At 34.6% G+C, this 27,662-nt stretch overlaps 2 protein-coding genes across 2 annotated transcripts; both read right to left on the bottom strand.

The window, feature by feature from the left end:
- Nucleotides 1–1,086: 1,086 nt before the first annotated feature.
- On the bottom strand, nt 1,087–15,026 carry Hsc70-5 (Heat shock protein 70 cognate 5). Its single transcript, XM_085200224.1, has 14 exons — nt 14,812–15,026; nt 14,561–14,616; nt 12,583–12,670; nt 12,029–12,266; nt 11,420–11,581; nt 10,130–10,220; nt 8,529–8,691; nt 8,038–8,193; nt 7,291–7,437; nt 6,359–6,599; nt 5,798–6,007; nt 4,766–4,953; nt 3,479–3,619; nt 1,087–3,033 (listed from the first exon to the last, which is right to left on the bottom strand). The coding sequence occupies exons 1-14, from the start codon at nt 14,908–14,910 to the stop codon at nt 2,950–2,952; spliced, it is 2,064 nt and encodes a 687-aa protein (XP_085056350.1). The 5' UTR covers nt 14,911–15,026; the 3' UTR covers nt 1,087–2,949.
- Nucleotides 15,027–16,788: 1,762 nt separating this feature from the next.
- On the bottom strand, nt 16,789–22,472 carry LOC146530564 (uncharacterized). Its single transcript, XM_085200766.1, has 4 exons — nt 22,361–22,472; nt 18,138–18,221; nt 17,576–17,739; nt 16,789–17,241 (listed from the first exon to the last, which is right to left on the bottom strand). The coding sequence occupies exons 1-4, from the start codon at nt 22,470–22,472 to the stop codon at nt 17,095–17,097; spliced, it is 507 nt and encodes a 168-aa protein (XP_085056892.1). The 3' UTR covers nt 16,789–17,094.
- Nucleotides 22,473–27,662: the final 5,190 nt, after the last annotated feature.

Here is a 27,662-nt window from a genome sequence, read left to right as displayed (position 1 = left end):
TAAGTTTCACACATGTTGCTTATATAACAGGGACCGTACCTTGTTTAGAAATGCTCTCTACATGGAGCTTATTTTTAAAATCTTTTATTACGATTTGTCTTCTTGACAAATTAAAATAACTTTAGTACGGTTCATATACATTGAGTTCTCACTGGGAAATGATTATAATATTTATAATTATAAGAATTACACCTGGGTTGCCTTGAAGAATCCTGCCGCAATCACCTTTAATTACATTTTTTTCGTAACTAGTTTTTGGAGAAAATTGCACCCATACGTTTTTTATATGAATCGCACATCATTTGAAAGATAATCGCATAAGGAATTGGAAAATTAAGGGTTGCCAGCTCTCAGTCTGCCGCAAGTCTAGGGTTGCCTGGTTTAAAGATGTCACTAAATGTTAATAATCTGCACTCATGTGTTTTTTTAATTAATTATATATCAAATTAAAGCTAATTTTTTTCTGAACACTATAAAACAGGGTTGCCTGGAAAATTCCTGCCGCAAACAGGGGTTGCCAGCGTTTGAAATATTTTAGTCCGGTTCCGTTTGACTATGAGAATTAGCTTTAATTTGATATATAATTCATTAAAAAAACACATGAGTGCAAATTATTAACATTTAGTGACATCTTTAAACCAGGCAACCCTAGACTTGCGGCAGACTGAGAGCTGGCAACCCTTAATTTTCCAATTCCTTATGCGATTATCTTTCAAATGATGTGCGATTCATATAAAAAACGTATGGGTGCAATTTTCTCCAAAAACGAGTTACGAAAAAATGTAATTAAAAGTGATTGCGGCAGGATTCTTCCAGGCAACCCAGGTGTAATCTGTTCTACTAATCATGTATTATTCATTAATATGGGTTTAATTAAGAAAACTCGTATATGCAGGATTCAACGGCCGGATCTCAGTCTATATGTATAATATACACACAGGACGCTATACGTATTCACATTTCTTAAACCCAATAATCTTGTCGATGATTTATTCTTGTCAATGCAGTCTTGTCACTAGGTTCACTTTGACTAGCCTGCTATGCGTGGGATAGTGACTAACACTAACAGATAAGAAAAACAACAAATTCCGGAAATAATATATTTCACTAACATCTAATTCCACATACAATTTATCATGACCGTACCACACAGACACACAAACAAAAATAGTGCATAAATTAATACATCATATTTAAAATAACAATTATTTATTAATAATTTCGTCTTTTTTCTGACACATAAAATATGAGCACAAAGGCTGTAGTAGTATAAAGTAATTCCTAGAACATGTTATGTCACATATGCACTATGTTTCGATGGTTGTGTAAAAAAATAACAATAAAACCATACAGTTCGTAACGATTTTAAAACCTATTCGCCAGCCAATGGAGCAGACCTAATTTAATTTTGGTACTAATAAATAAAATATACACAATATTTCAAAGATAAAAAAAAATGCTCTGTTAGACAAAGCGTGACGTTGAGTTCCGCCACTCGAGTTACATTGCTTGTTATTGAAAAATGTGAAACCATTAGTATTTCAAATAATAAAAAAATGTTATTTATATTTACAGAATAATTTCAAGTAAATTAGGTCTATCTTCCACAAATCTATAAATGCTTCACCTCATAAACCAGAATACATGATAAAATCGTAACAAACAAACATACACACAAATAGAACAACTTAAGGAAATACCAGTCCTTCATTATAACAATATATTTCCATTTTTCATATGAAATTTGTACCGACTTTGAAAGAAAAGACGTAATATTTTTAGAAAATCAGGTAATTTTGAACATAAGAATATTTGAATTTTAGCAATATATAAGGAAACATATAAAATAATGCCATAAATTCGTTTTATACGTTTATTTGGGACAATTTTGGCTTTAAAAGCGACAAATTCTGTCAAAATAGTCCCTTATTCTTATATATTCAAAAGTACCTGAATAAATTAAAAAGATCAGCAATCTTTAATAGGAAAGATATGGCGACACTAAATTGCAATTTTATATATTTCGTTTTATGTCAAAATTACATACCAAAACGTTTGTACGCAAAAAAATTTAATGCTTTATGACTTTCCCGCATAAAAAAGTATTAATATGTAAATCTCTATACATAAAATGTATACATATAATCTTGCCTTTTTTAAATCACAAGGATTGATCTTTACAATGCAATAATTAATTTTGCCTTATATGTTTTAAATATACAGTTTTTGACAGATTTTTTTAAGAAAACATATAAGTTAACCTGCCTTTTTAGCACATACTTTATAAAAACACAAATAATATTATTTAATATGCTGCTAAGCCAATAAATCCACTTTTATTTTGATTTTGAAAATTTAAGCAAGCTATTTTCGCATATACTGACTGTATAAAGATCCAAAACCCATTCTGCCAAACATTTCAAAAAAACACCTTTCAAAATCGGTCAAGTGTCATATAACAAAAGAAAAATACTAATTTACATTTTAAAAACTAAAAAAAAAATAAAGCTATTGAATCACTACTTTTGGTGAAAAAAAATTAAAAAAAAAACAACTCCATACTATTGAGATTTACTTATAGCAAGTAATAATTCAAAAAAGAACGTGTGCTTTTCTTTACTGAGCGGAGGTTGCAGCTTCAATTTAGTTTGCTCTATTATTATGAATAGATAGATATTGAGTAATTTTTTATTGCAAATATCAATTAAATATTAATAGTAGTGCACTTCTTTGTGCAGAAATCACTATAAGCAAATAATTAATTGTTTAAAGTGATTTCCGAACAAACAAATAATCAATTATTAATATTAAATTACAATTAAAATTTACCCAACTGTTACAATTAAAAAAATATGTCTAACACAACATATTTTTTACTGTACAGAATTTTCTATTTATATTAACCGCTTCTACAGACGGACAACTTTTGTATATATTATATTAACTAATTTAATTCTTTTTCTCTTCCTTTTTTTCCTCTTCCTGTGTTTGAGATTGGGATTGTTGTGATGATCCTTCACGTTCTGCTGCCATCTACAAGTTAAGTATTTATTTATATTGAATAATCTCTATAATCTTCATCACACATAAAAATAAAAAAAGTAATTCATTGTTCAATTCAAAATATCTTCAATCCCTACTTAGAAAAGAAGAATAAAGTAACTTAATACAAGATACAATTAGTATGTCTAACAATTATTAGAAATTAAGTAAATACAAATATAAGATAAAACTCAAAAACCAAAAATAAAAATACAATTAAAAAAAGCAAATAAAAATGTAGTAGCAGAAATAAGTAAATGATAAAATAAAAATTAACTTTAAGTCTACTCCAAAATCAATATAGCACATTTGCTTGACCACCGCACCTTACTTAATGGACACTGTGGCTCAAAAACGTGCATACATATGACACTGCAGTCTACACTCTATCAACCAAACTGTAATAAATGTAGAATATTAATTCAATTTAAATTACCTTCTTATATGCCTGTTCGAACAGTTTCAAACTGGCCTGCTGTAGGGTACTGGTGGCTGACTTAATGGCTTCGGGGTCTGCGGTTTCCTTTTGAGCTAACAGTTCACGTAGTTTACCCATTTCTTCGCGTAGCTTGTCGCACTGGAAACAAAAATTATATTATTTCACTAGAAACTATTAAAATAATTGCCTTGTTATTATTTGCATTATTGGAAAAAATATATGCTAATATACTTTATGTTGCTGCTGTGTAACAGTGTTTGACTGTAAATATAATGATTATGGGTTCGACGACACCCATTTGGGGATTTCTCCTTCTTTGCTCTGGTAGCAAGACAAGGTCCAGCGTCAATTCCATTCACTCAACACATCACTGTACTCTGCTATATGAGAAAAAGAGTGAAGTTTTTTATTATGTAATAGGTTTTTATAATTCAATATCATAACACTCTCAAACCTTTCCTAAATGTGGTATTTAGGAAATGCTGAGTTAAATTTATATAGAGATTTATTATAACAAAAAAATTAAAAATTTATAACTAACATGTAAACATTTTGAACTAAATAACAGGCATTAAATCATGAAATTAATTGTAGGCAATCGTAGATCGTCTCACGTGTAAGCACACGGGAGGGGATAACGCGACGCCGTTCCTCTTGCATCCGGCTTAACCCGCCAAATATTATCAATTGATGGGCTTAAATTGGATGCTTTTTATAGTATAGAAAAAAATAAATGTAACAATCAGCATATGATTTTAATTTCTAAAAAAATCATGTTAAACTCGTATACATGAGATTCTCTAATAAAAAAAATTATAATTAAAAATGTCACTAGAAGTATCCAAAACTGGATGGTGCCAAAAGAATGTAACAAAGAATAAATTATACCTAGCTTAAGATGTAGTTTTATATGACAAAGAATAAATGAACTAAAACATTTAAAGGAAATTTTAATAGACAAGCTATTCTTCAGATAGTCAAATGAATTAACGAATGAGCTACTCACGCACGTCAATTACGTTTTAAACTCTTCTAAAATTGTTTACCTTATTTTTCAACAATGAACTTATTGCATTGGAAGCAGTAATGAATTATGCCTTGTCTTGCGCCAAATGCACCTAAGACATACAATACAAAACAAACCGATCAATGAATTAAATCCCTTTTCGCAGAATAACCTTAATTTCATTCAGTTTACACTCTTCTAATACTCGCTCACTTCGATTTTCACCAACGAACAAATGGATCCGAAGAACATAAACGTAATCGTATGAACTAAATCACCTCGTCCTGTGGTAAATGAGCCTTATATTCATCCAGCTTAGTGTCAGTATCGTGCAGCACGCCCTCGGCCTGGTTGGCCGCCTCCACGCGCTCGCGCCGGCCCTTGTCGGCCGCCGCGAACTGCTCCGCCGCCTTCACCATGTTCTCGATTTCATCCTTCGATAGACCGCCAGACGATTGGATTACGACTGGATGGAAAAATTATATATTAGTTACAGTTTTTGTTCAAAATTTTTGCTTTCAATTTAAAATTTGTCTTAAAACACAAACATTTTTAATTTTTATATATATATATATATATATATATAAATATATGCATATATGATCGATATACATGAGAGCTGTGAATTCAATCTTAAGGGCAAAAGTTAACGTTTTGTATTATCTAATTTTAAAAACTTGACTACGTTATTCTTTCTTAGTTCCCATAACAGACGTATGTATATTAACTATCGCCAAGAGATGTATATTAACTATCACCGAGAAGCCAAGAGGCATCATTTTTCTTTACCTGGACAGTTGTTTTAATTCCTACATAAAAAGAAAGTCAATAAATAGAATTTGGATGGACTGGCTGCTGTTCTATTGAATGAGACTAACGGACGTCCGCCTTTACCAGTCAAATTAAATGGTTGGCGGACGGTGACTCGCCTCCGACTAGATGGGCCCCCACAAAGCGGTGTAATGCCTCGGGCGCAACATCGGCGTGGTCGGCTAAGGGTGTAGAGGTGTGCACCGGTTTCACCAACATGAGGAGCTCGTGAGCTGGTTTCCCCGTTATTACGCAGATTGAGCACTTCCACCCTTTCGAGCATATAGCACTCTGCCGGCCAATAAAGGCAAGCCAGAGGCGGGGGATAGAATACAATTCCCCTCCGGATGACTCAGGTCCGTGGGGTCGCCACTCCCCATCAGCTCACCACAAGATGCCCTGCGGGCTTATTATTATTATTAAATTGACAGACATATGTTCATACAGCTGAACTATAAAACTACGGCGTTGAGTTACAATATAGAAAAAGAAACACATACTTTGTTGTTCTTTTCCAGTTCCCTTGTCTCTTGCGGATACGTGTACAATGCCATTGGCGTCAATATCAAAGGTCACTTCGATTTGGGGGACTCCCCGAGGTGCCGGGGGAATCCCGATTAAGCTGAACTGTCCTAATAGCTTGTTATCGGTCGCCATTTCACGTTCGCCTTGATGTACTTTGATTTCGACTTGTGTTTGTCCGTCGGCAGCTGTTAAAGAAAATATCTATATATTAATTAATTATTAGTGTTGATGAAAAAGGCCGACATATTTTTAAATATATAAAATTAATAATAAAGTATAAATGTAGCACGGTTTCTAGGAAGGTCTGTCAACAATGTGTTACGACCGGCTGGTGCCGCGCATCTCTCTTGCATCGCTGCAAAAGTGTGCACATACAGACATACACACTGATCGGTGATGCTATGTATTTTATGATATATAACGATTATATGTATAATAGTTGTATATAATAAAAATATTTAATAAATTCAGCTTCACATTGCTTCATCAAGCAGGGTAGGAGGCTGGGTTATATATTCAAAGTAATGATAACCTACCAGTAGAAAACACCTGACTCTTCTTAGTGGGTATTGTAGTGTTTCTAGTGATCAGCTTAGTGAACACTCCTCCCAGAGTTTCAATACCCAGCGACAGTGGGGTCACGTCCAGGAGCAGAATGTCTGTCACATCACCAGCCAAGACTCCACCCTGGACGGCCGCTCCCACTGCGACTGCTTCATCAGGATTGACCGATCTGGAGGGTGCTCGGCCAAAGATCTCTTGTACTGTTGATTGTACCTAGAATATATAAAAACAATATAATTTTTTTAGACTGTAAAACTACAGAATAATGAGCGCCGTCGTGGCACAGCGGCACATGCGTGCGACTGTATACGCGACGGTTGTGAGATGTTCGATTTCCAGTCGGGGGAATGAAATATTATCATTTCCCCGTTCTGACAAGGCAAAGCGCGGCTTTGAATCCCGTCAATCAACGCGAAATGCGTAGATAATCAGGAGTAATGCCTATTAATGGAGTGCCTTAATACTAGGTCCCTCTGCATAGCCTGCTATGTGGGTGATACAGCGTGAAGCAATCAGGGAGATAAATTTGTAAAGCAATAAAAACATGCCTACCTAATAAAATGATTTGTTTGAGGATTATAACCCAGGCTCATAGAGATGTGCTTGGGGAATATATCACCAAGTTCCTTTGGCACCGGTCATAAGACTTACGACACTAGTGTTGTGACACTATGTATCGATTTTGTGCTTACAGTGCGTGTTAAGGATTTTATTATTATTTATAAAGAAATATTTTACTTATCCTAATAATAATTTATAAGAATACATTTTGTTTATTGTAATAATAATTTAGTTATGTAGTATATGATAGGTTGTTAATTAGTTTGTATATATACTAATCTCCCACACCACCACACCCACATACATACTAAAAAGTCATCAAAATACTAAATAGACCCTCTACCTTAGGCATTCTGGTCATTCCACCGACCAACAGCACTTCCCCTACGTCAGTGCGACTGACTTCAGCGTCTTGCAGCGCTCGCTGACACGGCGCCACTGTCCTCTTTATTAAATCGCCTACTAAAGATTCTAGTTTCGACCTAGTCATCTGAAAAATTATGGAATGGTAATTAGTATTAAAAAAACATTGAATTGCGACATTATTGGCGGATCTCAACACCGCAAATGTTATTGAATAAATCAGTATCACGCTGGCTCCCATATAACAGGGGAAGGCAAAGACATTCCGTTCCCTACTTTCTTTTACAGTCACAGCCTTGTGTCCCTTTGCCACCTTTATTTTTTTTAAATATAATATAATTTTATATAATTAGTGGACAGCATCTGACTAATAAACATAAGCGTGATGGTGATGGATTTGAATCCCAGCAGAAGTATAAATTATTTTCGTCAAAGTATAAAATATATGTTGATGTTACAAAACAATTTTGACCCACCTCGCCATTTAAACGAGGATAGGCGGTTTATGTAATGTCTACACTCTTGCACTGTAACTTTTAAAATCTCATATTATTATATTAAGAATTTATATAATGCAGTGCTTTTATATTTTACAAAGCCCTACTCTACATGCAATGCCTCAAGAATTCGACAGAAAGACAATAGAATGTCTTAACACTAGGTTTCCAGGTTCCTCCTGCCTACTCTGCTATGTGCTGGTTAGTGTAAAGCTAAAAAATATAATAACCTTCAAATTCATATGTTTAGGTCCAGATGAGTCCATGGTGAGGTAGGGCAAGTTGATATCAGTTTGGAGTGATCCAGAAAGTTCTATTTTGGCTTTCTCCGCTGCTTCCTTCAGACGTTGCATCGCCATGGCGTCTTTGCGAATGTCTAAACCTTGCTGTTAATAAAAAATATTAAAAAAGATTAGACCACTAAATTAAAATGTAGTTTTTGCCTAATATTAGAGGAACTGTGGGTATAGGTAGCCCAATACCACACTTAGACTTACTTAGTCATATTAGACTTTTTAAGCACAAAAGAAAAATTCAAATTTTTACATAGTTCATATAAAAAATAAGTTTTTTTTTTATAATAACATTACAAGTTATTTATAACATATAATAATTAAAAATATAAATAAATAGCCACAATTACAAGGTTCAATACCACAGACAGATATACAAAACAACTAGCAATTAAAAAAAAGAACATAAAAAACATTTCAATACTTACATCCCTCTTAAACTCGTCAACTAAGAAATTAACGATGACATTATCAAAATCTTCACCACCGAGCAGTGTGTCACCATTTGTAGATTTAACTTCAAAGACGCCCTTTTGGATCTCCAGTACTGATATATCGAAGGTACCACCGCCTAAGTCGTACACTGCTATACTGTAAGAAAGGCACAGTATATAGCGATAGATAGGTAGGTAGTATTAACGCACTCCATTCCATATGCTCCGCCTGATTTAAGAGTCATTTTGTGTTGAATGACGAAACTGAACATCGCACATTTTTTTAAGAGCGTTGAAATGAATTGAAATATAATAATATCTAATCATTGTTACTAGTGGGAAACGAACCCATCATAAGCCTCACCACATTTACGGCGCCCCGGCGTCACGGACAGTTTAATTGATAGATGGATTTATATAAATAATTAAAAAGTACAATTACGTAATACTTACATAACAAATATCCATACCTATATTATAAATTTGGAAGTAACTCTGTCTGTCTGTCTGTCTGTCTGTCTTTTACGCAATCAGGGCCAAACCGCTAATTCAATTGTGATAAAATACTCATATAGAGATACTCGAGGGTCCCGGGATGAACATAGGTTACTTTTTTTTCTCATATTTGTAATATTTTCGATATATACCAATATATTAAAATAATTAATTTGACAAGCAATTTATTCCGCCATGTTAATAACAATCGTCGCTACGCGTTGCTAAGCAACGGCTTGCAAAGTTTGTTGGTTTAAGAAAACGTCACCCAAAGTGAGTTTGCTTAACGCGTACATGGCGCGCGCCGATATAGATTTGTAAACATTAACAAAAATTAGATGATTTTTATAATTTGATATTTATCCTTATGAAAATAAATATAATAGTCACTTTTAGCATTTTATCTAGATTGAAATTATAGTTTACTGTAGAACATTCTAATAAATAATTAAGGAGATGTCACTGATGCGGAATGACCTAGCCTACGAGTGGTATAGTATGACCGACGCGAACGGGCAGATGACTTTGATTTGATTTTGTAAATTTTTATATATTTTCGAATTACTATTATTTTTTATGTAATTATTTGCTGCTTATAATTAATTTATCTCAGTTCGGTTATCTATACCGATGTTATACATTTAAAATATCGTAATTTTAATCATTTGGGATTTTATTTAATATTGTTCGCAAAAATTAATAATTATTTAATACCTATAGAAAAATGTTTAGTACGCGCGCACGGCAAACTTTAGGTACTTTTTTTAATATTAAGAATTTCCTTTAGTTACTTTTATTTCTTTTGTTTGTTCATTTCGGTTACTCAGATATTTTTTCTAATAATAAATCTCTACTTATTATTATTTTTTAACTTATTTTAATTATTTAGGCTTATATTTTCGCGGGCGTAGCCGCGTCCGGGCCCACTAGTTATTATATAATAGTTAAAATATACAATTGACGCCGTCATGAAACAGTGAAAGTGTCTTAATGTACACAATGGTAATGGTATATTAAACTTTTTTATTTTCACACTCTAGTTAGGTAGATAGCGGCGTTATGTTTCGTCATAAAATTTATGTAATACAAAATTCACTCACACTTTGTCCTCGGTCTTGTCCATTCCGTACGCCAGTGCAGCAGCTGTCGGCTCGTTGATCACACGTAACACGTTCAGACCCGCGATTTGACCTAAAAATAAAATTAACCCTATATATAATAAAGAAGTAAAAATGTACATTGAATATATTTACAAAATAATAATTGAGGGGGGTTTAGGAACGGTAATAGACACCAAATCTACAAAAAAAATTGTCTGTTTGTGCCCGCTAATCTCCGAAAGTTGTACTTGGTCAGTGTTAAATGAAATAGTTATTATTCCGACCTAATCATTTAAAATAACATAAGCTGGGAGTACCTCCACGCGGTGCACGCGGTAACAGTTGAGGTCTATTTTATAATGATAGGTATATTATTGAAGACTTTGTTTCGCCCCTGAAGAATAAATACTTGATGGACGCTTTGGCATCCCCCGATTAACACAATTAATTTATAGTCTTTTTCATCTACATTACCGTCTTTTACACGAGTTCGCTAACAGTAGTATAAATAATTAGCTTTACGTATCAATGCCTTAATATCTAATAATGTTTATTATTATTAATATCAAGAATCAACATTCCATATAGAAATTACGATAATGTCGTAAAAAAAAAAGATATTAGAAGTCATTATAATTGTCAGTCAATTCTTCGTATTAAATGAATAATCATGTAGTTGAAGCCGACAAAGCTGCGGGCGAGCCGCTAGTAATTATATAAATTAGTATAAAAATCAGTACATTTTAGTTAGGACCTAAGAATTTTATAAAAAGTTTAATTTGCCTTATTTTATATCTTGTTACATACAAACCCTAAGCTAGCTTACATTTTTGAAGGTAACAGTTATAATGCAAATCATGAACAGAATTTCATCAGAATTCAAACTAGTTTTATTGTATGATGGCGAGCAGAAACAAATTAATAAAGAATCATGATTTGAAAACAAAAAAGAACTCTTATTTACTAATACTCATTGTGAGAAACGACACCAAAGAAAATGTTTATCAAAAGATAATTTCAGTAACTTTTAATTTTTCACATAATGTAATAATCTAATCTGATTATGGTTGTTTCCCACAAATTGCAGTTGTTAGAGTTATAACCCTTTTTGCATTCTAATAACCCATATTCGATATTTCCAGCTTTTATCCATATTATCTAATATCAGCATTATATACTATAGCCATTTCTCCATCGCACCAACAATTTGCATCATTGCATCGTCTATCACAATCCCACTGCACAACAATGACCTCATTTATTAAAAAAGTATATAAAACTAAAATATACCTGCATCTTTAGTGGCCTGCCTCTGAGAATCATTAAAGTACGCAGGAACTGTCACCACTGCATTCTTAACGCCTGTATTTAGGTAGGCCTCGGCTGTTTCCTTCATTTTAATAAGAACAAAAGCACCTATTTGACTTGGTGAATAAACTTTACCATCAGTACCTGAAACAAAAGACATTTAAAATATATGAAACTAGTGACCCAAATATTGTTTCGCCCGTTTAATGTTTAAAAATGTTATAATTATAGCCATGTTATGCAAAATGTTTACATAAATTAATTGATAGCCTAAGAGGTTGCGGGATTTTTGGCAACAATCAGGGATACAGCTAGATTGAAATTAAATGAATGGCCTTGGTCTGCCTGCAGACCTGCTGCAGATTCATATGAGGGGACTGCTCTACAACCCATAAAAACGAATTTTAATTTTCTAAATTCCAAAAATAAGTAAGTATATGATTTAGTAGACAATATATTTAGAAATCTTTTTGAATAATTTATAATCCATTTACTATATCATTCAATATACAAAAAAAATCTATCAGAATTTTTTGTATCTACAAAAACGGCAATATTTTTTTTTTATGAACTTAAATAAAAAAAGCTCACCTGACACCCAAGCATCACCATTAGATGCTTTCACAACCTTATACGAAAGGTTCTTCATATCTTTCTGCACCTCCGGGTCCTCGAACCTGCGACCTATTAATCTTTTCGTCGCATAGAATGTATTTCCACTGTTAGTGACAGCTTGTCTCTTGGCTGGCATTCCTACGAGACGTTCACCTTCTTTAGAGAAGGCTACGTGGGATGGCGTTGTTCGAGAACCTTCGCTGTTTTCCACCACCTTTTGGAAGAAAATGGTAGAATTTAGAATAAATTTGAGATTTTTCATACATTTGTCTTTTTTTGCCTTCACATTGTATCCCGAATAGGCAAGGCAAGCAGAGGAACCCAGTGTTAAGATACTCCGTTCCTTAGCCACCGTCTAATATCCAGGTCATTGTTTTCGTGATACAATTGGCTGAACTTAACCACGGGTTTTGTCTATTTACTAGAGCTGAGGACATGAAAATAATACAATGAAATATACAAGGAAATGAAAATATTTTATTATTATTTTATTTCTTAAATGTTAGTAAAAAATATGTAAAATATCTCACTTTAGGTGTTTTGCCCTCCATAACTGCCACACACGAGTTAGTAGTTCCCAAGTCGATACCAATGACGGCGCCACGAACGCCTTCCGACCTTTAAAATTATTATCTGTATTTAAATAATTTACACAAAACACCACAATGTTTAGAAAGCGTGGAATTTATTTATTTTAATTTCTTTTCAATATCTATTATATATGTAACGTAAATAAAACGCTAGATTTCATAATAAGTATTGTATTGGCTAGGTAGCTTGACATGAACTAAACTTGTCATACAAAATTCCAACATACCCACTTGAATTTACTTTATTATTTAACAAAGCAAATAAGTACCTACATTTAAACAATTTATTACTTTATATATGACAATATCATATTATATAATGTATATTTTATATAATCGATTATAATAACATGTTGTATATTTTTTGTTTGTATAGTTTATATTATATACAATAAACATATTGAATTATACAGACAAACAAATATTTTGATAGTAGTGTTAAAAGACATCAACTAGTCTATGTCAGTCATGGTGCAGAGGCACAGGAGTTCTCAGAGTTCTGCCACCCTAATGTATGCGGGATACAGTGTGGAGCCGTCTAGGTATATCATAAGTTAATTTCTAAAACATACTTTATAGTTACCTAATTGCTATTTATCCAATGCTTATAAAATAGTATTAATTACTTTTACTCTAACTCAATTTGCCATATTGAATACCGTGTTATATTATCTCAGTATTAAATTATATCAGACAAAGATGAACAATCTGGACCTCCCTCTAATAATATTTGCCATTTGATATAATTTATATTATAGAAGTAAATGTAGCGCGGTTTCTAGGAAGGTCTGTCAACAAGGTGTTGCGACCGGCTGGTGCCGCGCGTCTCTCTCGCATTGCTGCAAAAGTGTGCACATACTGACATACACACTGATCGGCAATGCTGTTTTTTGCAATATTTGGATGCTTTATACATTTTAATCTGAGTCTCATTACTATGTGAAAGTGACATATTAGGAACTCAATTATGCTTCAACATCAAAGAAATAAAATGAATATGATATAATGAATTAAAATATTTCCTTCCCCTGAGCGGGAAACAAACCAACAACATTTTCATTTAGAGTGACATTGCCTTAGATAAGCATTCACATGTGGAATATTTTATATTCAGGTAAAAGTTAAACATCTTACTTCCACACCAAAAATGACACCTCTGTAAGTTAGATAAAACATTGTGCAATACAAGTTTATGTCAAATTTTTTTTTTTATTTTACATGCTTTTTTTGTAATATTTACTAGTTGTGTATGATGCACAATACAGTTTAAGTATCAATCATTTAACATGATGTACCTTCCTTGATAAATAGACTATCCAACACAAACAATTTTCCATTTTGCATATGGACTATACAATATAGTACACAAAATTTATCTACTTTTGTAGTACCTTTATAAAAAAATATTTGTCTTTCTTTTTTTCATACCATAAGCTTAGCAATATTTACTTTTAACATATTCAATTGCCCAAAATATAAAAGAATTGAACCCACAACTTATGATGTTAATAGTATTTTTTTTTAATTAAGAATTAAGTGACCCATTTTAGTAATTTATGTGCTGAAACTGGTGTTCAATTTAAAAAAATATTTTTAGATGTTATTTTCACTTTAAAGATATATTTTTTTTAAATAATATTTCTTTTATTTTTTTTAGTTTTAACTCAGTTTTAGTTTCTCAGTTAATCATAACCTCTCTGTGTTCTACAAATTATTTTATAATTAATGAAAAATGATACATGCTATATATTATGTTAATTAGTATACAAATTTCATAATATTCTCACACCATGACCTAAATTTCACATATTACATCGCTTTTTACTATTTTATCTGTAAAAGGCAATGTTACAAAGGTCACTAATGTTAGGTTAGAATTAGGATGAAAAGATAGATAACGCAAATGGAAAATACTCACTTCTGTCTGTACTGGAGTCCATGGCGCTGGTAAATAGGGACTGTGGGGGCTGCTGTCTGCAGAATCAAAAAAAGAAGCCGGTTGCTTAAGAAAAAGTAGTTAAAACATGTGGCCCCCGGTTAGACCATTAACGAATATTAGAAGTTTAAATTACGTCAAAGCGAATTTAATTCATCAGTTTTATTTAAGAATTTACATAATATTTTATGACAAGCGATTTTCATTCGTTTTTAATAAAAATGGATACTTACACTTTTCAGGATCGACGAGAAATTTCTGTGTGTGGAAAACTCTGATATACCAGTGCATTCCAAAGCTTTTCGGCTTATCACCCGCGTTGCTGTGAGCATATTTATTGCGTTTTTAACTAACTTTATGAATTATTTCGTTTTATTTCACTCGAACAAGACCATGTGGGTGACGCAACTGCCTGAAAGAACGTTTTTCCGATTTATCTCGCTCGCGGTCTTTATAATTGTTGCCAGGTGAAAAACATATTATGTATTAGAATGTTCTAGTGTTGGCTTTTCTAGAATAGTTATTTGCTCGATAATATTTTTCATTGTCTTTTTTTATTGTAATACCACTTATAATTATATAATTAATTTATTTTTACGTGTCTTAATAATAATGATTTTTCTTAATAAAATCTTTATTTTTGCTAATGGCAATCCACGACGTAGAATGTTCTCGTTTTCTATCTACAATCGCGGTGCATTGGTTAAATTTGATTACGTTTTAACAATACAATAAGCTTTTCTGGATAGTTTTTGATCAATTGAAGAATGAAGTATACTACGTTTTTAATATAATTGTGCCTTTCTTACTATATTTGTATTATTATAGTCTGTGACTTTTTTATTTATTTATGAAAATGTTCCCCAATTATCTTAGAATTTTTCAGGCGTTGTATGCTGAGTGGCGAAACTCAAGAAAATATAAGTTTATAATTTCCTCGAGCGAGCGATTAATATAAGATAATAAAAAAATGTTAATATAAGATAGTAAAAATAGCTTTCTTTTGTAGTTTTTCCATAATGCCGAAAGGTATAGATTTATTTGAGGGATAGGTATACTCAATGCTACAAACGTGAAAAAATAAATAAAACAATTTTAACCAAAATGAGTTTTATTTATTTACTAAGACAACATGAGGCCGCCGTCGCGCAGCGGCACAAGGGTGTGACTGTACTGTAACTCGACGGTTGTAGGTTCGATTCCCACTCGAAGAAGTGAAATATTAATGTACGTTTATATTTCCATTTGTTCGCTGTGGTGTCGAGGCAAAGGGCGGTGTTGAGTTTCGCCACTCAACATGCAATGCCCCCAGAATTCGGCGGAAAGTGGGGAACACTAGGTTCACTCTGTCTACCCTGCTGTGCGCGGGACACTTCACACTGTGTGAAGCTGATAAAAATAAACATAATGCGTCCATTATTTAGTCCATTATTTTTGAAATATCACATAACCTCTTAATATTATTCAACTTGATTACAATAAAATACATCTTTGATGAGAAACTTTCCTTTCAAATTCAAAATTCAAAATTCAAAATATTCTTTATTCAAATAGGCAATTATTATAAGCACATTTGAATCGTCGAATGAACATATGAACAAAAAGCTACCACCGGTTCGGAAGGCAGTTGTGCTGAGAAGAGCCGGCAAGAAACTCAACAGTTGCTCTTTTTAAAATCAATGGTACAATCTATTACATTAGCTGGCAGCTATCCTGCCTGACATTCAATAGACATTAATTCCATACATGTTTATCCTCTAAATATTCTTGAACAGTGTTATACGCTTTACTTGTTAGAATTTTTTTTACAGATATTTTAAATTTTTGTAGTGGCAAACTAAGAATACACTGCGGAATTTTATTATATACACGTATACTCAGACCCATAAAGGATTTATTAACTTTTTGGAGGCGAAAACGAGAGACGGTACGGCCTTGAGAGACGATATATTACATAAGTTACAAACACAAATATCTCACGCATTTATGTAATAATAAGGTAGGTACCTACTCTGACAAGCTATCACGTAAAAAGTATGAGGACCTCCCAGGGGGCATGTATGAAGAGGTTGATGTGAGTGGAGTCTCACTCTGTTCTCCCTGACCCTAACACTACCCCATTAGGGATAAAGCGTGAAGCTAAGTTATGTTATTAAGTGTTTTTTACTGTATGCCACATATAGCAGGGTAGGCAGAGGAAACCTCCCGTTAAGACAATGCGTTCCCCACGTTACGTCTAATTTTCGAGATATTTCGTGTTTTGTGGTAGAACTTAACGACGTACTTTGTTTTTTTTTCTGTAATGGGGAAGGAGGAAATAAAAATAATTTCTTGCCCCCAGTGGAGATCTTAACCATCTCGTTATAGTTAGACATCGTCCTACGGTGCCACCATGGTATCACCCATTCTTTTTATTTTAAGTTCTTAAATGTTCAAAAGAATGAAATTGAAATTCAAAAATATGTCTTTGATGTGTTTGATGATAAATTTCAAGTTCGAAACTCTTTTTTTCATTTCTAATCTGTAGTAGTTGAAGTGGGAGCCGGGGTCTCGTCTCTAGCTGCGAGGAGAGCTCGCAAAGCGATCGTTTCCTGTCGCAATGCGGTAACATGTGCACGAAGAGACGCATTTTCTTGTTCTAGCAGACACGCCCGCCACGCTATCTGGTAATTAATATTTTTTCTCTTTTTAATAGAATTGTCTTTAGATAGTAAAGTTTCTTGGTTTCTGAAATAATGGTATAGATTCCGTACGGAGTACCGTGTATTCCGTATACTATACGTGTATTGAAGGAGTACAGAACAATAGGCGGAGAGAACCTAGAGCTCACCTCATTTTCCAAGCATCTTTCGAGGCATTGCACATGGGTCGGCGAATCCAACGCCACACTTTACCTTGTTTCCAGAGCAAACAAAACACTTCGATAAATTGTCTTATTAAATTTACATAACATTTCTAATCTGCTGGTGGTGCGAACATTTTCTTAATAACATATACCTGGTCTTCTCTCAGTCTTCTCGCGTCCCTGGATTTCTTGGCCGCTTGGTTGTTCCGTCTTCTTCTTTCGAAGTATTTTTCGTCTTTTAGCTCAGCCGGCATGGGTCGTTTCTCACCGCGTCTTCGAGCGTCAGCGTCACAAACGACTGTAGGTACAGTGCTTGCTACTGGCAAAATACGTTCTTATTTTAGCTTCACGCTGTATTACAGATCAAACCTAGTGTTAAAGCACTCCGTTCTTCAATTTTCGCGATATTACGTGTTGAGAAGCGGATCACGACGCCACAATTTACCTTATTACCAGAACGGAGAAATGAAAGTACTTTATTATTCCGAGTAGAAATTGAACCCATAATCATCGTGTTTATAATTAGATATAGATGTCGCTGTTCCACTGCGTCACGATAGCCTCAAAGGGCAATGATATATTTTACAATATTTTTATTCATCGTCACACGCCGCTCTGTCTTGTGGAGAACGAGGAAATACAAATAACTCATAACCCTGAGCAGGAGTCGAACCCATCATCACTTATAATAGAATAATATAATAATAAACGTACGAGGGGAACAGAGTGGTAGATGTTGACAGTAAGATGGTAAGCACGGCGGCGGGAGTGACGCCAGCAGTGGCATTACTCGACCATCTGAAACTTATCAGTACTTATTATTTTAACCCTCTTCTAAAGAGGTTATCATGGTTGTATGTATGTAGGTGATATTATTGGAATTGAATAATATTTGATGAAAGCTTCCAAGCTTGTGTGCTAGATTTTGTTTCATCTAAAATCTAAATCATCTTTTAAAATTGGATATAGAGATTTATTTCTGTAGAGAGTGCGAGGTTTACTATACAAGTAACTAGGTAATTAACATTTTATTTAAATTTTTTTTAAAAAAGGAACCCTTATAAGATCACTCTGTTGTCCGTCTGTCTGTCCGTCCGTCTGTCTGTCGGTCTGTCCGTCGGTTTGTCCGTCTGTCTGTCGGTCAAGATCCTTTATCTCACAAACGCTTGGAGATATCGGGCTTAAATTCAAACCATATACCTACTCAGATTTACGGCCCTATGATTTCCTGACAAAAAACATATTTTATTTCTTTATTTATAGCCGCTTTTGTCAGAAAAAATGCGTATTTCTACACTATGAATGGAATCAAAATTAATAAGGTACTTCTGGTTAACCTAGAATTATGAAATATAATATGAAAATTTGATAATTTATAAGAAATCCTTCCCCAATAGTTGACCTATCCAACACAAACATAATTTTTCAATTCGAATAAGTAGTTCGTAAGATTAGCGCGTTCTACTATCCGATTTCTTAACATTAGGTAGGCAGAAAGAATCTGGAAACCTAGTATATAGACACTCCCTGTCACACTCTCTTCTGTTAAGTGGCTGAACTCATCGCCGTATTTTGCCTCGTTCCTCGAGTGGGAACCGAACTCGCAACCCGTCGGGTTATACAAGCGCATGCTTGTGTCTCAGTGCCACGGCTGGCCTAAGTAGATATACAATAAAACTAATAATTGCGAAAAAATTAACATTGTACATAAAAAGGATACCCATAATTATAGTAACATCAATATAAGCAGGTGTTTTTACCCTACAGGGTGAGTACAGGTGCGATGAAAATATATATATATATTTTTTTAATATATTCTAAGGGAAAAAAATTAAAAGATTCCACTTGACATTCATTTCTACCTATATTACCGACAGTAAGGTGTAACTCGTGGCGCGGGAGCACAAGCGTGCCATGCCAAGTGTTCTCACATACACATACGAGTATGTAATGTGACATGTGTGGATGACACATGTCACATTACATCACAAACTCTATCGGGGAATGAGTTATTTACATTTTCTAGAAAAAATCCAGATCTAAATCTGGTAAGTCGAAAACAAAGCTCGTATTTGAGTACGGTTAAGAGAAAAAAACAAAATCCCGCTGAGTTTCTTGCGCCGTTAGAGAACTGGTTCTCAGCACGCAATGTCGCAAAATTTGGCTGGGAAACGGAGAACGGAGTCGAGTCTGCCATGCCATTTTCGGGATACCGCGTGAAGTTGTTATGAAACAAATAAATTGCAGGCTACAAATAAAAGCCTTTTTTACGCATTGTACTTATAAATAATAAGCGGTGCTTCCACGATCGACGCACGACCCTGGACCCTCTAAACGGACTGCACGTGACTAATTGCTTATCATAATATTTGCTTGTCACTTTTAGATTCTTTTTTAGATTTACAAGTTAGTGAAGGTAAAAAGAAGTAGTGAAGGGCCACCTGTATCCCGCACATAGCACGGTAGGCAGAGGTAACTTAGGAACCTAATGTTGAAGTTGAAACACTCCGTTACCACCAATTTTTGTGTAAAACAAGGTAAATATATTAAAAGCATTTATATTTATATGCAATATCGAAAGTACCTACCTGAAAGCAATAGAAAAATGAAAAACCAAACAAATCTTATTTCCATTATGTCCAACTGCCCTCATAAAAGTTAACACTATAAAATTACATAAAGTGTATCGTAAATAATAAAGAAATGGGGTTAAAAGTTTGGTGAACACTATTACACCTGCGGTCGTGCGAATGTCCACACCTGGTCAGGGTTGCCATTTTCAAATTTAATATATAGTTATGTAGGATTGTTTACATTTAACTGTGTTGGTAAACAAAATACAGTATTATGTTCCGCCAGTTATGCTCTCAAATTTTAGGGGAAGCGGAGAAGGGAATGTCTTATAACTAGATTTCCTGTATATACCCTATTACTTGAGTTTTCTATAATACCTAAGATCAATCAATGAACAACAGCAGTAGTAGGATATTAATATTTGAACCCGTATTCCTTGTTTTCCGTCCAAGCGGTGCACTACATGTTCTGTTCAGGCCACGTCGAAATTCTTATATTCTAGTGTTATTAGGTACTAACAAAGTTTTCCATTTTTGGCAACCCTATTGAGTTTGAGGGTACGTGATGATCGCGATTGCCCCCATCGCCGCGTCATTTTGACCTGTTACTAATTACAAACGTAAACTACATATAATGATTAAGTGTTTTTTGCTACCATATAAATGTGTATTTGTTTAATTTTTTAAAATTTTAAAGAGTGATTTGAACCTGCTGTCTGATAATAAGTCTTTGTCTCTCTTGTCTCAGTTAAACCTCGTCCCAAAATGTTTACATTTAAATTCGACGGATAAAGTATTGTGGGGACAAATTTGTGGGCCCCCATTTAGTGGGAGGCGAGTCACCGTCCGCCAACCATTCAATTTGAGACTATTGTAAAGGCGGACGTCCGTGAGTCTCATTCAATAGCCCAGTAGCCAGTCCATCCAAATTTCATTTCATAGACCTAGTTTAGATTTTATCTTTTTCCATAGTTCCTACGCATTAACCGGCGACCATCTCTGGGCAATTACCTGTGGTTACCAAGAGATGGATCCCGGCTGATGCGTCACAGAAAAACATTTGAATATTCTCTTAGGGGCCTCTACGTGTTGGACCTGTGTCCCCACGCAAGCCTTACAAAGGACCGGGTTCTTTTGAACCCGTGAATCTTTAAAGAGAAACATAATAATAATAATAATCTTTATATCAGACATCCATAGTCCATATAACATTTTGTTAGTATATATTGGCTTAATCTACGTTAGTAATTTAGTAAGTTTATTTGTATTTAGATGGATATTATTCTAGTGCCTCCATAGCGGGCCTTCTATTTCACATGCCAATGCGCTGAGGAGAGTGTTAGTGCTGCTCGTGAATCTACCTATTACAGAAGCTGAATGATCATCAACTCCAACTAATTGTCTAGATATAAATACGACTGGCTGGATACTGTGAGCTTGTATAAAACAATGATTTCGTAAAATCTTAACTGGTAACCAGCAGTTCCTGCTAAACTGCCGCCACTGCGTTACGGAGGCGTTAGCAGCATAAACTGTCAAATACAAAACCAACAGTGATTACAAGGGGTGAAATAATTGCACATAATTTGTACAACACTACCCCCGGGCCGCGGGAACATCACTAAATTGTTACAATTTAACTAAATATTACTTTGGCAAGCCGTCTAATAACACGAAGTATTCATTTGAGTTTCAAATATATTTTTTAGCTATACGCTGCACAATGCAGAGAGAGCAGAAGGAACTTAGTGTTAAGGCACTCCGTTCCCATTAAAACACCACACACTTCCTTGGGATTTCCGGGAGTGTGAGCTCCCACTTTCTGTCGAGTTTTGGAAGCATTGTGTGTTGACTGGCGGAAATCAACATCAAAACAACAATTCATATTCTTTATTAGTTGTCGCTCGCTCTTTGCTATTTTTAGTCCTTTATTTACACCAGTTATGCGAAGAATGTCAATAATAATTTCTTTCTCCATACACGGTATTTAATAGCGGGGCAGGCAGAGGGAACTATCCTTAGAGTTCAGACACCCCTTTCCCCACATACCGTCCATTTTTCAAGATATTGCGTGTTTTGTGGCAGAATTTAATGCAATTTGTTTTCTTAACAGTGACAGGAAATGATTATAATTAATTTCAAATGAAAATATAACCCACAATCATCCACAATTTACGACAGCTTCTATATCTCTTACGTTTTAAAAATGGACCTATTATATACGAGTACATTTTTTTACCTTGCGCTTTGCGCTTTGTCTTGTTACTAGAGCGAGGAAATGAAAACAGATCATTCCCCAACTGGGAATCGAACCGGCAATAGTCACGTTTACAGTTAGACGTTTAAAAAATATATGTTACTCACCAGGCGGCATAACAAAATGATTGTAGCTCCTCAAAAGTCGTAGAGCGGTTAACGCGTTGTGTTGAGACCCGCAAACCGGCTCTAATTCGTATAGCATGTTATTTTGGTCCATTTTTGTATGTTTGTTTTATATGTATATCTCCTAAACACTGTTTGATATAAGAAGTTGTATATTCTTATAATGTCCTTCCTGTAAAAGTAGTCGTTACTTTGATTCTCTTTCGGTGTAATTAGATATATATCCATCCATCCATCCATCCATCCATCAGCCTTTCAACGTCCACTGCTGGACATAGGCCTCCCCTAATTCTCGCCACTCCGTCCGGTCCTGCGCCCTTTGAATCCAGCGGATACCCGCTGTCTTAGATATATATATATACTAGCGGAGGCGCGCAGCTTCGCTTGCTTATTTAGGGGTCAATTGTAATAAACCACGAAACATGTGTTCAATAAGAATTATTTTTAAGAGTCTAAAAGAGTCGGTGTTTTAAGGGTCGGTGGCGTTTTAAAGATTTTTCCATACAAACTTTCAACCCCTTATTTGCACCCTTAGGGGGAGAATTCTAGAAAACGATGAAACACGTGTTCAATGAAATACTTTTAAAAATCTAAATTTCAAATTTTATAAAAATTGGTGCCGATTTAAATTTTTTTCCATACAAACTTTGAACCCCTATTTCACCCCTTTAGGGTTAAAATTTTTCAAAATCCCTTCTTAGTGGATGTCCAGATTACGAAAGTAAACATCTGTCCAAATTTCACGTTTCTACGCACAGCGGTTACGGCTGTGCGTGCGTCTTACCTCAGTCAGTGAGGACAAGTCCTTTTATATATATAGATAATACTATTTTAATATATTAGGATCTATATGTTAAAAGAATGATCAATTTTTTTTTAAAAATTTCATTAAAATCGGTTGATGTTTGATCAAATAGCATAGATTCGAAATAAATTCGCAATAGAATTCGAAAATAATAATAATAATAATTCATCTTCACGCTGTGTCCCGCACATAGGGTATGCAGAGGCACTCTAGTGTTAAGATATTCCGTTTCCCATTTTCCGCCCAATTCTAATAAGTCATTGCGTGTTGAGTGACGGAACTCAACTGACTTGGAGCCAGAGCGAGTTCCTCTAGTTGGGATCGAACTCACAACCGTCGCGTTACAGTCACACTCTCGCATATACGAGTATATCGTTCACCTCGACAACTGTCATCTACCTCTTCATACATGGCTTTCAAGCAGTCCTCATTCTTTTTACATTACCTTCCTATAGTATCATCGATACTGCGTTCTCAAATATATTATATAGAAGGTATAGAGCTTTAGTTTAGCTTTAGTTTTAATTTAAAAAAAAGAAAATTCCGAGGATATGCCACGGGACAGGCAGACATGATCTTTAGTTCCGCACAAATTCATACTTTGGACTTTATATCGAGTAAATATTGTATTGTAAGTTTTTCCATTCAAAAATTTATTATAATTTTCAAAACTATACAACGATAGAAACACATTCACTTTTATGTATTTAAAAAAAAACAAAATGCCCTACAAATTGCAGTCTTTGCCTAGATCTGTTTAAATCAAGTCACGTCACACTTATAATAGCTCTTACTCGGACACTGTACTTTAGGAAAACTCTCTATATAGGAATTTCCCGACCTCTGATTGGTTGGTTTTGTAATCGTTAGGTAATTTCCGCGTCTCCCATTGGACGACACGCCCCGCCTACATTTTCACCTTAGCTGACTTATGACATGGCGTAATGAATAGATAATGAAGAGTCATTAGCGATGTGGTGACTTTTAAGGTCTACGATTTTCTTTATGATTTTTGTTAATATTCTATAAAAGTCTAAACCTTTGCTTGGTTGAACTGCTGAACTGAAGAATGCGTCTCACCACCTCGTTAGCATAGTCGCAGGTAAAAGCTATTCTATTTCACAGTTATCTCATTGAATTACATAATATGATAAGATGATTACTATAATACCGATTCTTGATTTAAATATTTTTATTTACCTCTTTTGGATAAATAAAAATATTATATATCTCATATTGTCAGGAGGACCGACAACCGATGGGGAAGAAAGGTCCTCGAATGGCGACTACGTCTCGGCAAAAGGAGTACAGGCCGCCTTCCAACCAGGTGGACCGACGACCTCAAGAAGACAGCGGGAACCCGCTGGTTTCAAAGGGCGCAGGACCGGACGAAGTGGCGAGCATTGGGGTAGGCCTATGTGCAGCAGTGCACCTTAAAAGACTGATGGATGATCTCTTATGGTAGAAAACCCAGCGTTGAACTCCGCCCCGCAACACGCAAACGATGTATCCAACATTCGATGGTTAGTAGGTATACTGTATAACCTTAAGGATGTGGAGAAAATCTGTACTTGGTTACTTTACAGTATTACCATTACATTACAATACATTACATTAAACACTATTTTATATTGGAGTTACTACCAAAGCGCAGCGTTATGTTCCGCCACTAATCCGTCTGCAAACTGAAGAACGGAGGTCTTGATAATACGTGCCTTGTGCCCAACCTGTTACCGACTAATAGTTGCAAGCTCAATGTCTACTCCACTCCACTCCACTCAATATACAATGTCCCTGTAAAGTAGGGAACGCGTGAAGCTAAAACATATAGTCGTGTTGTCTAAAGGGTCTTAAACAAACATGGCGCCTAGTTATAACAGGCGCTTATGACGGAACCAGTTACGGCCGGTCATTAATAGTAGCAATGAATAAAATCAATATTTGTTTTTTTTATTTTGTTTAGAGAAAAGTCTTTTTTATAGTACAATTTGGGGTGAGAAAACTTTTTAGATAGATATAGATAGATAGATAGAAAAACTTATTGCACACAAAGCTGTTACAGAGGAAAATAAATAATAATCTCAAAATAACTCTAGAGCGTGCAAAGGCGGTCTTATTGCTGATAGCGATCAACACTTAACACTTTTTGTGTACACCTAGAAGAGGTTCAAGTCAGATTTGAAAGATGTTTTTTTATATGTGTTGAGTTTTGCCAGTCCACACCAGAAAGTGCCTGCTCTGCCAACTCTGCAAAGGGCTGTTGTAGCGTGAAACTAATAGAAAACATACATATGGACTAAGCTAAGAACCTATTTTTTAAATTAATTGAAAACATGGTAGAATGTTTACGTTATCATTTCTGTCCACCGTACTTCGTTACTTAGTAAAGTCAGGTAATGTTCCTACTTTTATTATATTTATATTAAAAAAAATGGAAAGCAAAAAAAAATACAAGGCAATTCGATTACTGCGATTAATTTGGCGGCGGCGTTGACGGTTGGAGTGATGTACGTAGGGAAACTAAGCTTTGATAAAGATGTCCTATAAACTATAAAGTAAGGAACCAGTCGTGCACTCGTGCACTCCTGCACTCATGGCATGTTGTGATCCTTCTTCATGTCCTCTCTTAGGCAAGGAGGCAAAGTACAGCAACCCAACACACAATGCCTCCAGAATTCGGGGCAAAGTGGGGAACGGTAGCTTACCAATGTGAAAGGAGTTTCTTATCACCAGGTTCCCGAGTTCCCTCTGCCTACGCTGCTATGTGCGGAATACAAAATGAAGCTAGAATAAAATAATAATAACAGCTTCAAACTTGTGTTGTACGATGTACTCCACAAGCGGTATTTTCTCACGGCTGACGTGCAACAGAACGCGATGCAGGTAAGTGTTATTAAGCACCCCGTTTCTACTTGGTGACTTCATTGTACTTTGAGGGCTTACAAGGTCATTATATCGTGTTATAATATCTGATATATTAAGGACGTGGACGCGGCTTCGAGCGCTTTAACTTATTGTTATATTATTAGCCAAATTATACAAAATCTATACTTAGATTGAAATCTATGTGTTATTCTAAATTCTGTATAAGCAATAGGTATAAATTTGAAGTTTCATTTAAATCCGTTCAGTACTTATTGGGTTAAAGTAGAACAAACTTATAGTATTAGGAGGATAGGATACCTACATAGATTTGAACCAGCACTTCTTGGATATTGTCCAAAATTTAAAATTTATTAAGCGGTTTTAATATTATGTGTTTATTTTATGTAATTAGCATCTCTCACGCAAAGACTACTGAACGGATTTAGATTAAACTTCACAGTAATATAGCTTAATACATCAAAAGAACACACAAGCTATAATTCACATAAAGATTTTGTAAGTTTTTTGTAGGTTAGGAATGCTAATATGTATGTATATAAAACCTATTACGCAACCTAAGTATCATTCAAATAAAAAAAAATACATTTTGACATTATATCTCTTGCCATTTTAATCAAAAAAGTTTATTTGGTAAAAACAAACATGAGTGTCATAAAAGATATATCTAAAGGACTTTTAAGAAAAAATGTTTGTAAGTTTAGTTGAAAACTAATTTCCTTTGCATTCATATGTTACAGTTTCACGCTTCACGTTTTTCCATAGCAGGGTAGGCTAATAGGCAATCTCTACGACGATTCTTTCATTCCGCCGAATGAGGATCGAACATATAAATCAAAAATTAGGATAAACAGAGAACATAGGTACCCACCTAGTGTTAAGACACTCCGTTCCCCACTATTCGAACAATCGGAATCACAACTATCGCTGCGCTGTAATGTTTGCATGTACATTGAGTTCCACCACCCATCATGCAATATCTTAAATTCAGGTGGAGTAAAAAACTAATAGCAAGACTATACACTTTTCTCTACGTTTTTCTCTATATGCGGGCTGAAGCCTGAGGCTGTAAAGCTTATAATTTGAACCTATTGTCATCGAGCTAGTCTACGTACTTACAAGAGTTACTGAGGAAATTGTTTAAAATTTACAGACTACAAATATTTTACAAGTGTTGCTGTTTCATCTGACAACGTTAATATCAAAGTCAACAATGAAAAGGAAAAAAGAACAATTTTATATGTAAAAGAAAAAAACGTAAGAAAGGCATCGAAGGCTGTGAAAATTGGTGCTTGTGCCTTTCTAAAGACGCCTTCGATGAAGGTAAACCTAATCAATCAACTATCTCTTTGGTTAGCTGGGTTCGGTTCCCACTCGGGGTCATTGATTTTCTTTTGCTCGCTTTGTTAACAAGACAAAGCACATCGTTGATTACCGCCACTCAACACACAATGTCTTGAAAATTGGGCGGTGTGTGGCCAAAATAATGTCTTAACACTTGATTCCTTCTGCTGTGTGCGGGATTCAGCGTGAAACTCGCAAAATGAATACGAGTATATTGTCAAAAATATTCCATTTTTATTTTTTCGTTTCATA

This window comes from Heliconius melpomene, chromosome 17 (assembly GCF_056956725.1).
Source record: "Heliconius melpomene rosina isolate 202511_hmr_F chromosome 17, ASM5695672v1, whole genome shotgun sequence".
NCBI lineage: Eukaryota > Metazoa > Arthropoda > Insecta > Lepidoptera > Nymphalidae > Heliconius > Heliconius melpomene.
Note: the sequence above shows the minus strand (reverse complement) of the source record. Positions and strands in the feature narration are given on the sequence as shown.

Excerpts from the sequence above, each read along its gene's own strand:
- Hsc70-5 (XM_085200224.1), bottom strand. The coding sequence starts at position 14,910 with ATGCTCACAGCAACGCGGGTGATAAGCCGAAAAGCTTTGGAATGCACT. Across the intron at positions 8,194-8,528 it reads TTGACGAGTTTAAGAGGGAT|CAAGGTTTAGACATTCGCAA; the intron begins GTAAGTATTGAA and ends TTTTATTAACAG. Across the intron at positions 6,008-6,358 it reads GAGTCAGGTGTTTTCTACTG|CTGCCGACGGACAAACACAA; the intron begins GTAGGTTATCAT and ends TTTCTTTAACAG.
- LOC146530564 (XM_085200766.1), bottom strand. The coding sequence starts at position 22,472 with ATGGACCAAAATAACATGCTATACGAATTAGAGCCGGTTTGCGGGTCT. Across the intron at positions 18,222-22,360 it reads TCATTTTGTTATGCCGCCTG|ATGGTCGAGTAATGCCACTG; the intron begins GTGAGTAACATA and ends GATAAGTTTCAG. Across the intron at positions 17,242-17,575 it reads GAAGACTGAGAGAAGACCAG|ATAGCGTGGCGGGCGTGTCT; the intron begins GTATATGTTATT and ends ATTAATTACCAG.